Here is a 14958-nt window from a genome sequence, read left to right as displayed (position 1 = left end):
AAGGTGCCCCTACCCCCTTTTAAAGATGGAGTTGAACATTTCATTGAACCGACTCCTGGCAGCTATTCCGATTTGTTGTTGCTACTTGATTTTATCACAGGTTATTAATTTGTGATCATTTACCTCTTAAAGATTTTTAAAAATGATATTTCTATGCTTTCTTTTCATAATACACAGAGAAAGCAACCAGTGAGATGAATACTGCTGAGGATTGGGGCCTCATTTTGGATATTTGTGATAAAGTCGGTCAGTCTCGCACTGGGTAAGTGTTGCAGAGTTTCAAAGGAGCTTTATGTGTTCTCTTTATTAACATGAATGAAATGAGGGTTACAAAATAAGGCATAAACAATTTTGTTTGAGAATTTTTAGCCAGAAAGATTTGAGGAATCATCCCACTTAAATTACTCTTTATGACCATTTAGGGTAACATGACTGGTAACAGTGTTGTTATTTTAATTAATTAATTACCCTTGTCCATATTTGCTTCCTGAAGTCTAACTTTTCCCACTGGTTTTTATTTATTTTTTTATTTTTTTTAATTTTTAAATATTTTTTTAAAATATTTTTATTTATTTCTAGGAGAGAGAGAGAGAGACAGTGTGAGCAGGGGAGGGTCAGAGAGAGAGGGAGTCACAGACTGAAACAAGTTCCAGGCTCTGAGCTGGCAGTCAGCACAGAGCCCGATGCGGGGCTCGAACCCATGAACCGCGATATCATGACCTAAGCGAAAGTCGGACGCTTAACCGACTAAGCCACCCAGGCTCCCCTCCCGCTGATTTTTAAAACCATTAGTGATTTCTCAGCTATCAAGTTTCATGGTTATTTTTCAGTTCTTCTGCAGTCATATCTGCAGCATTGCACCTAACTAATTGAAAAGAGTGAGTGTTGAAGAGAGACAATTTTAGGACAGTATCATCCAAAACTTTTTGCCATTAAACTTTCAATCCAGAACTTTCAATACAGTGAATGGATTAACTGGTATACAGATTAATAATTTCATTAATTCCTGGGCTATTAATGTCAGGTTATTAGTAGTCTCATTTACCCCTTTGTGCCACAAAACTATTATTTATGTACTTGGTTGAGGAAAATGTTAAGAGAGCATTGCTGGATTATACTTGATTCTTGTGGTGTTGATCTTAACCCTCTGCCGATGCTTTCTTTGCTTCTCCTTCCTTCCCTTCTAAAGATATGCTTCCTTCAACTTTCTTTGATCCATTTTTTCCCCCAATACTTTTTTCTTTTCTAGTAATTTTTTTTTTAATCTTACAACTTCTACGTATCTTTATGTGGGTGACATCTCTGTTTTCAGTTGTGATTTTTCCCACTCTAGCTCCAGTCTTGAGGACACATCAGTGTTTCTGGATGATACCGTATAAGCTTTCATCTCAACACGTAGAAACCTGAAGTCACGTCTCTTTCTGCTTTAAGCCTGCTTTTCCATCCTTTGTTCCCTCCCTTAGTGACAAGATTATTTCATGTGTTCTTAAAACCTCAGAGTCTCCTTCACGTTAATATTCTTGCTTGATTCTGTCAGTCTGCCTCCATAATGTCTCTCAAAGCGTTGATGTTACAAAGTCTCCCCAGTTAACTTCTTGAGCATGGCCAAACCAGGCAGGGGCGGTTTGTCCTCAAGGTCTCTCTACCCCTTCGGTCAAGCCCTGTTTGGCCCGTAACGTGCAGCCGTTGTCACCAAAACAGCCAGGTTCCCTAAAATGTAGCCTCATCCACATCCCCTTTGTTGTCCTTGCATGTGAGCGCACTGAGTCTTTCTCTTTCTGACCCTGTTAGTTCCTTAATTTAATTGGAATTGGAGTAGCTACTGTGTGCTACATAGCTATTGCTTTTTCTCTATTTCTGTTCGTCCCGTGTTACTTGAGACATTCGTTACCATGCCTGGACTAGTGAATGATCCCTCTGACATCTCTTTCTATTTCCATTTATCTTCTGTCCACTTCTTCTATCTCGTTGCCATATAACAACTCTGACCATGTTACTCCCCTAGCTTCTGCACTCAGTTAAGTCCGACCTCCCTCTAGGCGTCTCACTTATTTTCCATTTATTTTTCCTCTGAGTACCATTTTTTTCAACTCAAGCTTTTTAGTTGCCAGTGCTTTTCTACCTTAGTTAAGTGCTTTTGGTCATTCTATTCTTTTAGTGTGAAATATTTTATTCTCCCGTGTTCTGTGTCTGTGTCTTATATCCTTGCAGGCCCACTATAGGTACTGTTTCCTGTACAAACTTTCTTTATCCCTTTGCTGCAGATCATATCATGGTCGTGTGCATCCTCAAAGCCCTCTATCAGAATCACTCTTATTTTTGTTTTGTTTGCATTATACTACTTTATATCTTTCTGATAGGCTTAGATTTGTCCAGTGAACAGGTCCATGAATTTTTGTTGTGTGGAGGAAGAAAGCAGCTAGCTTAGTGGTTGAGAGCATGGACTTTGGAGTGACACTGCCTGGGTTCACATCTGAGTTCTGAACACTTTGTCACACCAGGCAAATGTCTTACCTTCCTTGTCTGCTGTGGAGGAATAAAAATAGCATCCTCTCTGTAGGGGGCTGATTGTCAGTGTGAGATGAGTTACCATGTGTAAAATGTTGATAGTAGTATCTGGCATATGGGTGCAACTTTACCTCTTTTTGATTCAAGTTCCAGTTTTGTGACAGTTTGCCCGTTAAGGACTATTTATCAACCTAACTGCATCCCTGTATATTTTGGAGATAAAAGTTTTATCTGGCATTCCAGTTACTAAGTCCCACTTCTCTTCGTTCTGTTGGGTTTCTTGTTATGTTAATAAAGACAAATTTAGTATTCATTTTGTATATACTTTTTATACTTGGTTAGTTGCTTGAAATGCAAGTGATCTCCCTTTCATTACTAGAAATATTTCATATTTTTCCAGTTACATAATTTATAATCTATCTGAAATTCTGTGTAATGTACAGTGAAGATGAAGAGATCAGTTTGTTTTTCTTCATGTTAATGTTATTGTACTAGTAATATTTGTTCTTTCTGCTATTTTTTTCTTGTAATGAGAACCTTTAAGTCTACTCCCTTAGCAACTTTAAAATTACAATAAAGTGTTATAACAATACTCTCCATGCTGTACATTACATCCTCAGATCTTACTTATAACTGGAACTTTGTACCTTTTGACCGCCTTCACCTACCTCACCCCATCCCCTCCCCACCTCTGGCAGCCTGTTCTCTACTTCTGTGAGTTCAGTTTTATTAGATGCCACATATCAGTGAGATCATGTAGTATTTGTCTTTCTCCGACTTATTTCACTTAGCATAATGCCCTCTAGGTCCATCTATGTTGTCCTCATATATTTAATATGTTTTAATTTGTAGCTTTAAAAACTGTTTTTCATTTGTCTTTTTAAATATAATATCAGTAGTTTAGACACATGCCCATTTTTTTTTTCATATTTGTTTTAGACAGTGTACTCTCCATCAGTATATTCCTTAATATTTCAGTTGTCTTTTGGGCATTAAAAAAATGTTTACTTATTTTGAGAGAGAGAGTACTAAAGTGAGCAAGAGGAGCAGAGAGAAGGAGAGAGAGAATCCCCAGCAGGCTCTGTGCTGTCAGCACAATGCCTGACATGGAGCTCAGTCCCACAGAGAGTGAGATCATGACCTGATCAAGAATCACATGCTTAACTGACTGAGCCACCCAGGTGTCCCTCTTTAATTGACATTGTGCTATTTCAATGAATTCACTTAGGGAGTATTTTCAATTTTGCTAATTTAAATCATGAAGCGTAGTTCTGTTTATCCTTTTTATTTTTTAATGTTTATTTTTGAGAGAGAGAGACAGAGCATGAGCAGGAGAGGGACAGAGAGAGAGAGGGAGACACAGAATCTGAAGCAGGCTCCAGGCTCTGACCTGTCAGCTCAGAGCCCGATGTGCAGCTCGAAACCATGAACTGTGAGATCGTGACCTGAGCCAAAGTCAGACACTCAACCAGTGGAGCCACCCAGGTGCCCCTAGTTCTCTTTGTCCTTTTAAGTAGTGTTTTCTCCTTTCTTCTTCTTTCTTCCTTCCACTTATGTCTCCTCCCTTAACATTCTTTCTAGTTCCTTTAAATCCTCATCAAGTTAATTTCCAAGCATTTATTTGTTTCTTTATATAAATGTAGTATCTCTTTATAGATCTTGTTAATAAAGAATTGTTTGAAAGGGATTAAATAGTAATGGAGATGCTATTCTAATAGTATCAAACTTTAAAAAAAATTTCAAACTCTTAATACTTGTTCAAGTGTGATTTTTCTTTAAGAATAATGTTTTATATTTATGCAGTTACATTTCACTTTTATGTTATACCTTGGTAATTTCATAATAGGAAATGGCAACTATTAGGGCCATGTTAGGACTTTTCACAGGCCCTGGCCACATTTGATTTCAAGGGTCCGTTTCTCTGTGAAAATTAATAAAACTATTTTATGATTGCTTTGTTATAAAGGCAACTATATTATTACACATCCAAACATTTACTTTGCCTCAGAAGTTCATTTTTTTCCTTTTTTCCTTTTTTCCTTTTCTTTTAAAATAAAAACATTTTTTTTGGCCCCCTAAAGATATTCTCGGATCAACTTAGTAGTTGAAAATTATTAAACTTCTTCTCAGGTGAGTAGTAAACTATGGGATACTCATGGTGGTGTTCATATTTCTTTTGTTTGCTTGTTTATTTTTATTGTAAAATATAGTATACCATAAAATTTATAACTTTAACTGTTTTGTGGCATGCTTTGTGACATTCATTACATTCCCATTGTTGTGGGATTAGCACCACTATCCATCTCCAGTACTCTTCATCATCCCCAACTGAAATTGTTTACTAGATAACTCCTCAGATCCCCCTCCCCAAGCATCTGGTAACCACTTAAGATTTATATTTAATCTCTGAAATCAGTTTGTAATTAGTGTATGTGAAGAACTTGAGATCTGGTTTACATGCATTTGTGTAGTTATGGGCTGCTGATGGCTGCATAAAAACATTGATTACTGTGGGTTGTCAGTGAGGTGTTCTAGGTACCTGGGGCTGTGCTTTACAGAAGACTGAGATCCCACATCCCACGTGATGTGAGCTTTCCTGAAACAAATTTAGATAGAGCAGCTTGAAGTAGTAGTTCTGGATTAGAATCCATTTCATAAGGTTATTTGTGTACTAGGCAAGAGTGTATATTTTTTAAAAAAGCATTGCCATTTGGTATTAATCTAATTTTATAAAATATACAGATCTATATAAGAGGGTGGATTTGGGGATTGAGCAGGGAACTTTAAGAAAAGTTTTTTTTTTCCCCTGTAAGTTTTGGTATTTTTATCAAAATGATTTATAAACATCAGTATATTGTAGACTTATTTAGTGCACAAATAAAATAATTTGTGTCAGTCTTCCCGACCCCAAAAAATCCTATTGGCCTTTTCTTCTTTTTTGGGGGGAAGCATCATCTATTTTAAAGTTATGGCAGTATTTTCAAGTTTTAAGGGGAAGAAAAAGAGCCATCATTGCGAAATTTTCTTTAGTCAGAACTGTGACCCAGAAACATGGCTTCCACTGTTTTGAGAAATCCTCCTTAATTCTTTCTCTTTTAAAGTCCTATTCTATCCTTTAAACCATGCATACATATATGTGAGTGTATTTATGTGTGTTGGTTTCAAGAAATATATATGCTCATATAAAATACGTACTTGTTCAAGTTTATTTGTTTTGAGGGGAAGAGAGAGAGCATGCACGAGCAGGGGAGGGGCAGAGAGAGAGGGAAAGAATCCCTAGCAGGCTCAAGGCTGTCAGCGTGGAGCCCAATGTGGGGCTTGAACTCATGAACCATGAGATTGTGACCTGAGCTGAAATCAAGGGTCAGTTGCTTAGCCAACTGAGCCATTCAAGCCTCCCTGTACTTTTTTCTTTTAAAAATAGATCTATTTTGGCTCAAAAATTAAAACTTACAAAGATAACCTTGACAAGTCTAACAGCTATCCCTGTTTTTCTCCCCACCCTCCACAGGTACCACTTGTGTTTCTTTTGGATCTTTGCATTGTTTCTTTACTGGAATATGAATTTCCCATTCATATGTAATAAGCATATTGAATACACTGTTCCACATTTTTAATTAGTTAATAAATTAACATATCCTGGTAGCCTTAGAAATGTATTTCTTTTATTTTTGCTTTGTTTTGTTTTATTTATTTCTAGGAGAGAGAGAGCGAGCGTGAGCAGGGGAGGGTCAGAGAGAGAGGGAGTCACAGACTGAAACAGGCTCCAGGCTCTGAGCTGGCAGTCAGCACAGAGCCCGACGCGGGGCTCGAACCCATGAACTGCGAGATCATGACCTAAGCGAAAGTCAGACGCTTAACCGACTAAGCCACCCAGGCGCCCCAGAAATGTATTTCTTTTAATGTCTGTTAGTAATGCATTGCTTGTTAAATTGACAAATTTAGAAATCATTTTCTAATTTAACACAAGTTTTTGATTAGTGATATGTAGAATATTTAACACACTTTAATAATTATTAACTAAAATTATTTAATTAATAATTGCAAATATTTATATCAGTCTCAGGAAGCCTAGTAGTTGTTATTACTGTTTGCTTCATATAGGCTATTGAAGTCTTTTTTAAGCCTGAGATGTTTGAATATGCTGGGCTTAAAACCTTAAAGAACATTTTGAAAAATTTTTTCTGACTTCCCAAGATATCCACATGATTTTTAGTGTGCAGTTCCAGTGCATGAGTAAGTACTGGAAAATGCCTCGCCATTGAGGTCATAGGATGGACTCAAGTCTGTTGAGAATCAAGAGAACTTTGAATGATGGCAGCAGTTTTCCTTAACATGTCTTCACATAATGAACAGCTTTTGTCAGTTTTAATTGATTTGTTCATAGCCTCATGTAAAAAAATAAATGTGAAGGGTAGGTCTTGATTGCCCACAATTACAAGTTAAAATTAAAGTTTAGAAATTGACATCCAGATTAATTTGTGCTATTATTTTATGTCGGAACTGTCTTTGCTTAGCTTGAGACAAAGATATAGTTCAGTGAACACACGATATAACTTTTTTCTTTACTTGGCTAAGGGACCTATTTCAGTAGTAAATCATTGATTCCTATAGAATTAGAAGGATAATGATAGTCATTACTGACATTTTGTGAAAAATACAAATAGGAGCCTTTGGAAAAGAGTTTGCTAAAAATTTTATGCTTTTCATTTTGTCTGTATCATCTTGACTTGGGCTGTGACTATTTCTGTGTTTCAACTGGGAATTGATAGAATGTTTCCAGGTATTTTTAAGGAAAAAGTAATCTCTGACCCAGACATCTTTATTTCGGTAGAGAGACAGATCTCTTCCAATATATATTTTATTATCAAATCCTCAGTTTATAGGCCTTAATTTTCAAGGTCTTTTAAGTGCTTTTTTTTAAAGAGTAGTAGCCAATATTTATTGATGGCTTATCATTTGCCAGGTGTTATTTAAGTGCCTTAGAAACATTTTATTTAATTATCACAACAGCTCTAGGTACTGTAGATTTTTCTAGTTTATAAATGGAGTCTGATTCATATTTAGGATTCTTAAGTATAATGCAAATTAGGGGAAGAGTACCAAGAGGAGTAAAATTATTATTATTTTTTTAATAAAGTGTGATCTTGATTTCCATGTTTCAGTTTAGATCATGAACTTATTTTTAGTTGGTTTCATTCCCTCTGCATCAGTCATTTTTTTCTTTTATTTGACAACAGAACAGTGGCTACTAGCTGGCTATCATGCATTGAGTATGCAGTGGTAAATAAAGCAGTAAAGCCTTTGTCATCAGCTGTGGTGATGGTCTACTAGTGGAAGGTAGAAATAAACAGGTAGACAGAAAACAAGCTAAAGAGATAGATAGTGATCAGAGTGCTTTAGTGGAGAATAAAAGCGGAGACCTACTTACATTTTTCAGTGAAGGACTAGTGTGAAGGGATAACATATATGCTATGACTTTAAAGCTGAGAAGAAGCAAAGAGCTGAAAGCAAGAGGTCCCAGGTAGAGGGAATAACATCTACACGAATCCTGCAAGCTTGGTGCTAAGAACTTGAAAGATACCGAGTAGCTGGAGAAGAGGTGATTGGCCCTAAGTGAGCAGAGAGTTGGATATAAGAGAGTGAGTGAGTTAGAAAAATAGAAGAGCTAGTCGGAATGCTTGAAATTGAGATTATAGAGGGTTTTCATTTATTGGCAATGGTATGGTCTAGGATATGACCATGGTAGTTAATAAAGTGGGATAGAAGTTGAAAAGCCAAAATGTTGGGAGCATCATCTCTGAGAATTAAGACAGGAGTAATGTTGAAGAAAGTGGCAGGGAGCCAGGAGTTAAAATCATTGAGGGATGGAGGTGGTAACTGAGGTTTTTTAAATAAGTGCATTAAGAAGATAGTCTGACTTGATGAAAATGAGACTGTTTTAGGAAGAGGGAGGGGGAATGATTTGGAAGTAGTAACGGGGGCAGAGAAGACCCATGTATAGTAGGAGTAGTGTGCTCTATGGACAGCCAGATTTCCATAGAGCAAAAGGACTGAGGATCAGGGCTCTTGTTGACAATGGACTGTGAATGACTGCTGGAGGAGAGTGGAGGAGCTTTCGAAGGTGGAAAGCAGTGCATGTTCACAGCTCTTTAATGATGAAAAGAATAGTCTGGAGCTTCTCTTTAGGCACTGGTAAGCAGGAGTAATAGGCATGTGTTCTCAAAGTCTCAGTTATTGTACAGTAGAGAAAGTTGAGTGCCCGAGACTTGTCTAGACCTTTGCAGATGGAACCTTGGAGGCCTGGGAAAGAGTGGTTGCAGCTCTTTTTTGACCCCTTTCCATAAAGGTGAAGAGGCTGCAGATGGGATTGTCTTTTTTTTTTTTTTTTTAATTTTAATTCCAGTTAGTTAACATAGTGTTATATTAATTTCAGATGTACAACATAGTAATACAACACTTCCATATACATCACTCTGGGCTCATCATGGGATATCTTCCTTAGAGTTGAAGGCTCGCTCTTATCCTTTGCAAAGTTGAATATCCTTTTCTATGTTTAAGAGCTTTTTACATTTCCTTTCCTGTGACCTGTTTGTACATATTCTTTCATTTCTTAAAGTCTTTGATAGGTTAGGGATATGTATGTTACATTATTCTCTTGACTTAGTTTTTTTTTTTTTTCCATTTAGAAGATTTTAATTTTATATAGTTAAATTTATCAGTCTTTTTTTATGGTTTGTAGAATATTGAATTGTGTAGGACTTTCCCTCTCCCAGGCTTTACTAGAATTAACTCATTTTTCTTTGTGGTTTCATTTTTTATGTTTCATAACTGATAGATTTTGGTTTTTAAATACAGCTTAAAATTTTTTTAATGTTTGTTTTTCTGAGAGAGAGGGGGAGAGAGAGAAAGAGCACAAGCAGGGGAGGGGCAGAGAGAGAGAGGGAGACAAAGAATCTGAAGTAAAGTAGGCTCCAGCGCCAGTACATTTTTAGATTTACAGAACAAGGGAGCAAACGGAACAAAGAATTCTATATACTCACCCTACCTCTCACATGAAGCTACCCCTGTTATTAACATCTTGTATTATGTGGTACATATGTTACAAGTAATGAACCAAAAATGATACATTATTATTAACCAAAGCCCATAGTTTCCATTAAAACTCATTTTGTGCTGTACAGCTTTATGGATTTTGACAAAACTTTAATGATATGTATCTGTCATTACAGTATCACACAGAGTAGCTTCATCATCTTAGAAATGTCCTGTGCTCCACCTATTCGTTCCTTTTCTCCCTTTCTCTGAACCATAGTTTTGGTTTGGGTTTTTTACTGCTTTTATGATTTTGCCTATACTAAAATGTCATATAATGAAGATGATATAATATGTAGCTGTTTCAGACTGGCTTCTTTTACTTAGTAAAAGGCATTTAAGTTTCATCTGCGTCTTTTCATGGCTTGGTAGCTCATTTCTTTTTATTTCTGAACAATATTCCATTATATGGGTATACTGTAGTTTGTTTCTCCATTCACCTATTGAAGGAAATCTAGATTCCTTCTAGTTTTTGGTAACTGTGAATAAAGCCAATATGAAATATATTCAAGTAAAGGTTTTTTTGTCTGTGGATGTAGGCTTTTAAATTCAGTCGGGTAAATACCTAAGAGCATGGTTGCTGGATCATTTGGAAGACTATGATTGGCTTTTTAAGAAACTGCCAGACTTCTTCCAAAGTCTCTACCTGTGGTTTCATTTTTTACATTTAATTCTTTGGTCTATTTGGAATATCCTCTTACGTAGTACAAGGTATGTATGGCTTTAACTTTATTCTTTTCTGTTTGGGTACCTAACATTCCAGTGCCATTTTTGGTATAGTCCATCTTTTCCCTTTCTGATTTGAAATACTACCTTTATATATTATGGTGCTTTTTATATATATATATATATATATATATATACACACACATATATACACTGTGTATATATACTGTGTATATATATATACACATATATACATATACTGCTTTATATATATATATATATATATACTGTGTATATGTACTGTGTATATATATATACATATATACATATACTGCTTTATATATATATATATATATATATATATATATATACACATACTGTGTATACTACCCCAACTATTTTTGAACTTTATCTTTTGTCTTATTGGTGCTACTACTACATTATTTCAATTATTAAAGCCTTAGAATACATTTCAGTATTTGACAGGGCTAGATTTTCTTTTTTTTTTCCCCCTCATAGTTTTTCTAAATACTCCTTCTCCTTCCTGCTGGCCCCAGATAAACTTTGGGATTGGCTTGACTAGTTTAAAAACAAAACTGTTTCTTTTTAAATTGGCTTAGTTTTGAATTAATAAATTGTCTCTATGATACTAAATCTTCCTATCCAAGAACATAGCATATCTTTGTATCTTTTAGTAGTGTTGTAAAGTTTTCCTCTTATAAGCCTTGAACAGTTTTGGTGAAATTTCTTATTAAGTATTTTGTCCTTTTAGTCACTGTTTTAAGTGAAACCTTTCTTTAACTGGCTGTTTGATAGGAATTTTCTTTTTCTATGGTGGCTGTATTAAATATAACATCTGTTTATCCCAAAGAGAATGACCCATTGTAAGGGGAAAAAGATGTTGATGATTGAGGAGGAGGTGGGGATAGTAGCAGGAGTCAGGTCCTTGACTAGCATAGGATTCTGATTCAGTCTTATTTTTTTCATCTTTACTTGCCCTATATGATCATTTTACTTTTGTATTTTACTGCAGCTTTTAATTTTTAAAAAATGTTTATTTTTGAGAGACAGAGAGAGACTGAGTGTGAGCAGGGGAGGGGCAGAGAGAGAGGGAGACACGGAGTCTGAAGGACAGGCTCCAGGCTCTGAGCTGTCAGCACAGAGCCCAGTGTGGGGCTCGAACCCGTGAGCTGTGAGATCATGATCTGAGCCATAGTCGAATGATTAACTGACTGAGCGACCCAGGAGCCCCAACTGCAGTTTTTAAAACACCATCTATTTTATAGCTAGGACCTGTAGAATCCTCGAGACTGTAGAGATCATTTAATAGATAGGAAGCTAAAGCCCTGAAATTTATTTATATATAAAAAATTTAAATTTAGAGAGTGAGCATCACATGCAGGTGGTGGGGGAGCGGGATAGGAGGAGAGAGAGAATCTTAGGCTCCACGTTAAGCATGGAGCCCAGTGCATGGCTTGATCCAACGACCCTGGGATCATGACCTGAGCCAAAATTAAGAGTTGGACACTCAATGGACTAAGCCACCCAGGCCTCCAAGCACTGAGATTTTTAGTGTGACTTTTCCAAAGGTAGTAGCAGAGGCAAAATTCAAAGTTGAGTTTTTACTCCCAATTTTACTTTCTCTCACTCTTCTGTGCTATGTTCTTAAGCACTCAAAGCGAACAGTTACTTGAAAGTTAAAATCATGAATCAAAACATGTCAGTTTGATATTGAAGTTTTTAGTGATTCTTCTCTCTCCCATTTATTATATTACATTGTGTTTTATTTGACAGAAACATACCATAGTGTTATATGGTCTGAAAAACTCAAAATATCATCATACTGAATTTAAGTATGTAGTGACTTTTATCTACTCTTCCATTTATCCTCAATATGTACTATGTAGAAGCTCAGTTTACCTACTTTTCTGCTGAATTCTTTTGGAATCATGCACTTGTTCTTTAAGTAGGCATGTAACATCAGTTGTGTACTGTATTCACGTTCCATTGCCATCTCATGAGAAATGCCTGCTTTACCAGCTCGAAGTTGAGAATTTGTTATTTGGGCTTAGTGTTTCGCCTTTGTGTTGACTGTGTTTTATGTAATCTGTATTGCAGATTGAATCTCTATTGCAGATTGACTCTGTATTTTTAATATGCCATTGAATATACAGTTACTCATTTCTGTTCTGATTGCTTTCATATTTTATATTAGAGTTCTCTTATGGCTAGTGTGATGCTTTTGCACTTTTGAAAGGGATCCTCTACGTTAGAGTCTTCTCAGCATTCAAGGAAGTTTTATATTATCTGTTAATTAAAAAGAAATTTTACTTCAGCAAAGATTTGAGCTGCCATGTTGTTGAGTGTGTGTGCCTGCCAGGTACTAGCGTACTAGGACCTAGAAAAGCCGTTCATGTGCATTTTCCCTGCCACCACTCTGCAATATAGATATACGTAAATCTTTGAATATTAAGTTGTAGTAAAGCACTTCTTATAGCGTGAAAAGTGAAAATTTAAAGTTCAAATCACTCTAATTTAAAATAACTTTGAAAGCTAAAGTTGTGAAAGTAACCTAGAAGAACAAACTAGAACTAACGTTGTTGAATGTGTCTGTGTCCCTGGCACAATTCTGTGAGTATTAGAATAACATACTGATAAGGAAACATCAGAACCTCCTATTAAGGGGAGGCCTGTCAAGCTTCACATCTTTTCTACTTTTTCTTTTGCATCGTAGCGCTGCTTTTGTCGAGCAGTGGTTCTCAGCCTGGGTGGCACTGCTTTATTAGGGATGACTTTCGTGTCAAAATGCGGGGGTTAGTACGGACATTGGTTAGATGGGTCCCAGGGTGTTACACTGCAGATGGTCTAATCCTACAAAGAATTTTTCTGCTCTGAACACATAGTAGTGCTTCTGTTTAGAAACCTACTGGGGCGCCTGGGTGGCTCAGTCGGTTAAGCGTCCGACTTCGGCTCAGGTCATGATCTCACAGTTCGTGGGTTCGAGCCCCGCGTCAGGCTCTGTGCTGACAGCCAGCTCAGTCTGGAGCCTGTTTCGGATTCTGTATCTCCCTCTCTCTCTGACCCTCCCCTGCTCACGCTGTCTGTCTCTCTCAGAAATAAATAAAACATAAAAAAAATAAAAAAAAAAAATAGAAACCTACTGCTAGTGTCTTTGTACTTTTTTATTCCTCCTTCTTAGGTGATGAAAGGTTAACTATATAAAGTGAACTATATATTCATTAACTGTGCTTCACATTATTACTGTTATTTTTTCTGTCTTTTATATTTGCAATATTTTAAGAAAAATGCCGTATTATTCTTCTGTCAGGTCCCATGAGGGGGATAATGAAGAGATGGTATCCTAAATTTGAAATGTTGATTGACCTAAGATCTTTGACTGATTTAGTAATAGATACAATAATCAGAATTTACTGTCTTTTCAATGGTAGTAATTTCCTTAAGGATATAAAATCTTACCATAGTTTAACTTAATATTTTTATGATACAAAAATACTTTTCAAATGAGAAGTAAAGAAGTGGGACATATTTGAAATAAGAGCTCTTATTTTTAAGTTTTGTAAAACTCAAGATGTCACAGATCTTGACTTCTTTATACAACACAATCATTACATGTTTTTGGCCTTTTCAATGTAAGTGGAAAGACTTCTCAGGTAATCCCACTGACTGGTGACTAGAAAATAATGTTGCGCTATTTATCTGTCATAACTGTACAGCAGCATAACTGTAAGTAGGCAGACATTTATAAATAATGTGACAATTTGGAAATTTTCTTGAGGCTATTTAAAGAGGCTTGAAATTTCATTATTCTTTGAAAGGAGAATTGCAGGAATGAAAATTAGCTTTACTTCTCCATGTTCTTCTGACTCTAGAGCTGCATCATAGGCATGTTTAACTTCCTGAGTTTAAATGTGTTCTTTGTAGCCACCTCAAATTGTATTTTTCCTGAAGACTTGTCCCTGCTGTCCACTTAGTTAACTTAAATGGTGCCATCTCTCCATTACAGTTTTCATTTCTCTTGTGGAGTGTGACTATCTCATTGTACTGAGTGTGATTGTAATTCAGGGTATGCATGTTTTCAACAACATGGCCCTGTGTGCAAGCCTACTTTTTCAACTGGTGCTCAGAGTCAGTTTTGCCTTAATGATTGAGGGAAAGTTGCCTATATTGAGCATATTTGAGAGATGGTAGAGCATGTTTTCCAACAGGTAACTCTCTAATCAAGAGAAGCTGATTAACTGCCGTTTTCACCTATGCCCTGACTTTGGAAACACACACACCTCAGAAAATGGTACTGTTTCCTTATGTTTTACAACAGTGAGATTTGTGCCTATGCTCTTTTCTCACATGGTAAGTGAAGAGAAACAAAGTTATTTGGGGGTTTGAAAATTGGGAAAGGTGAGAAATAATTTCCCTTCCCTGTTCTTGTCCCTATCCTTGACCCCAGTCTTTGTTTTCCCATCTCAAGAGGAGGAAAAGAGAGAATATGTCTTACAAAAGTTTTAAAATGCCAAAATGGAGTTTTGAGAAGGTTCTGTGAGAGAGTACTCTTTTCAGAGGTGAGTGTTGGGAATCAGTGGTAGACTCCTCTAAATGCAAATACAGATTTCATCTTTACCAAGGAGTTTTACAAAATAATTCATTTGTGCTTATTACTATGAGTCTCTCACC

The 14958-nt window shown here is 36.3% G+C and overlaps 1 protein-coding gene across 1 annotated transcript in view; it reads left to right on the top strand.

Annotated features, from left to right (window-relative positions):
• Positions 1–14958, top strand: part of STAM (signal transducing adaptor molecule) — an 87881-nt gene that overhangs the window by 21091 nt on the left and 51832 nt on the right. The window contains exon 2 of the mRNA XM_039245886.1: positions 178–262. Coding sequence (XP_039101817.1) covers positions 178–262 — 85 coding nt within the window. The remainder of the gene's footprint in view (positions 1–177; positions 263–14958) is intronic.

Source organism: Hyaena hyaena, unplaced genomic scaffold (genome assembly GCF_003009895.1).
Source record: "Hyaena hyaena isolate Hyena2069 unplaced genomic scaffold, ASM300989v1 scaffold_277, whole genome shotgun sequence".
Classification (NCBI taxonomy): domain Eukaryota; kingdom Metazoa; phylum Chordata; class Mammalia; order Carnivora; family Hyaenidae; genus Hyaena; species Hyaena hyaena.
The sequence above is the reverse complement of the archived record's forward strand: the minus strand, read 5'-3'. Positions and strand labels throughout refer to the sequence as shown.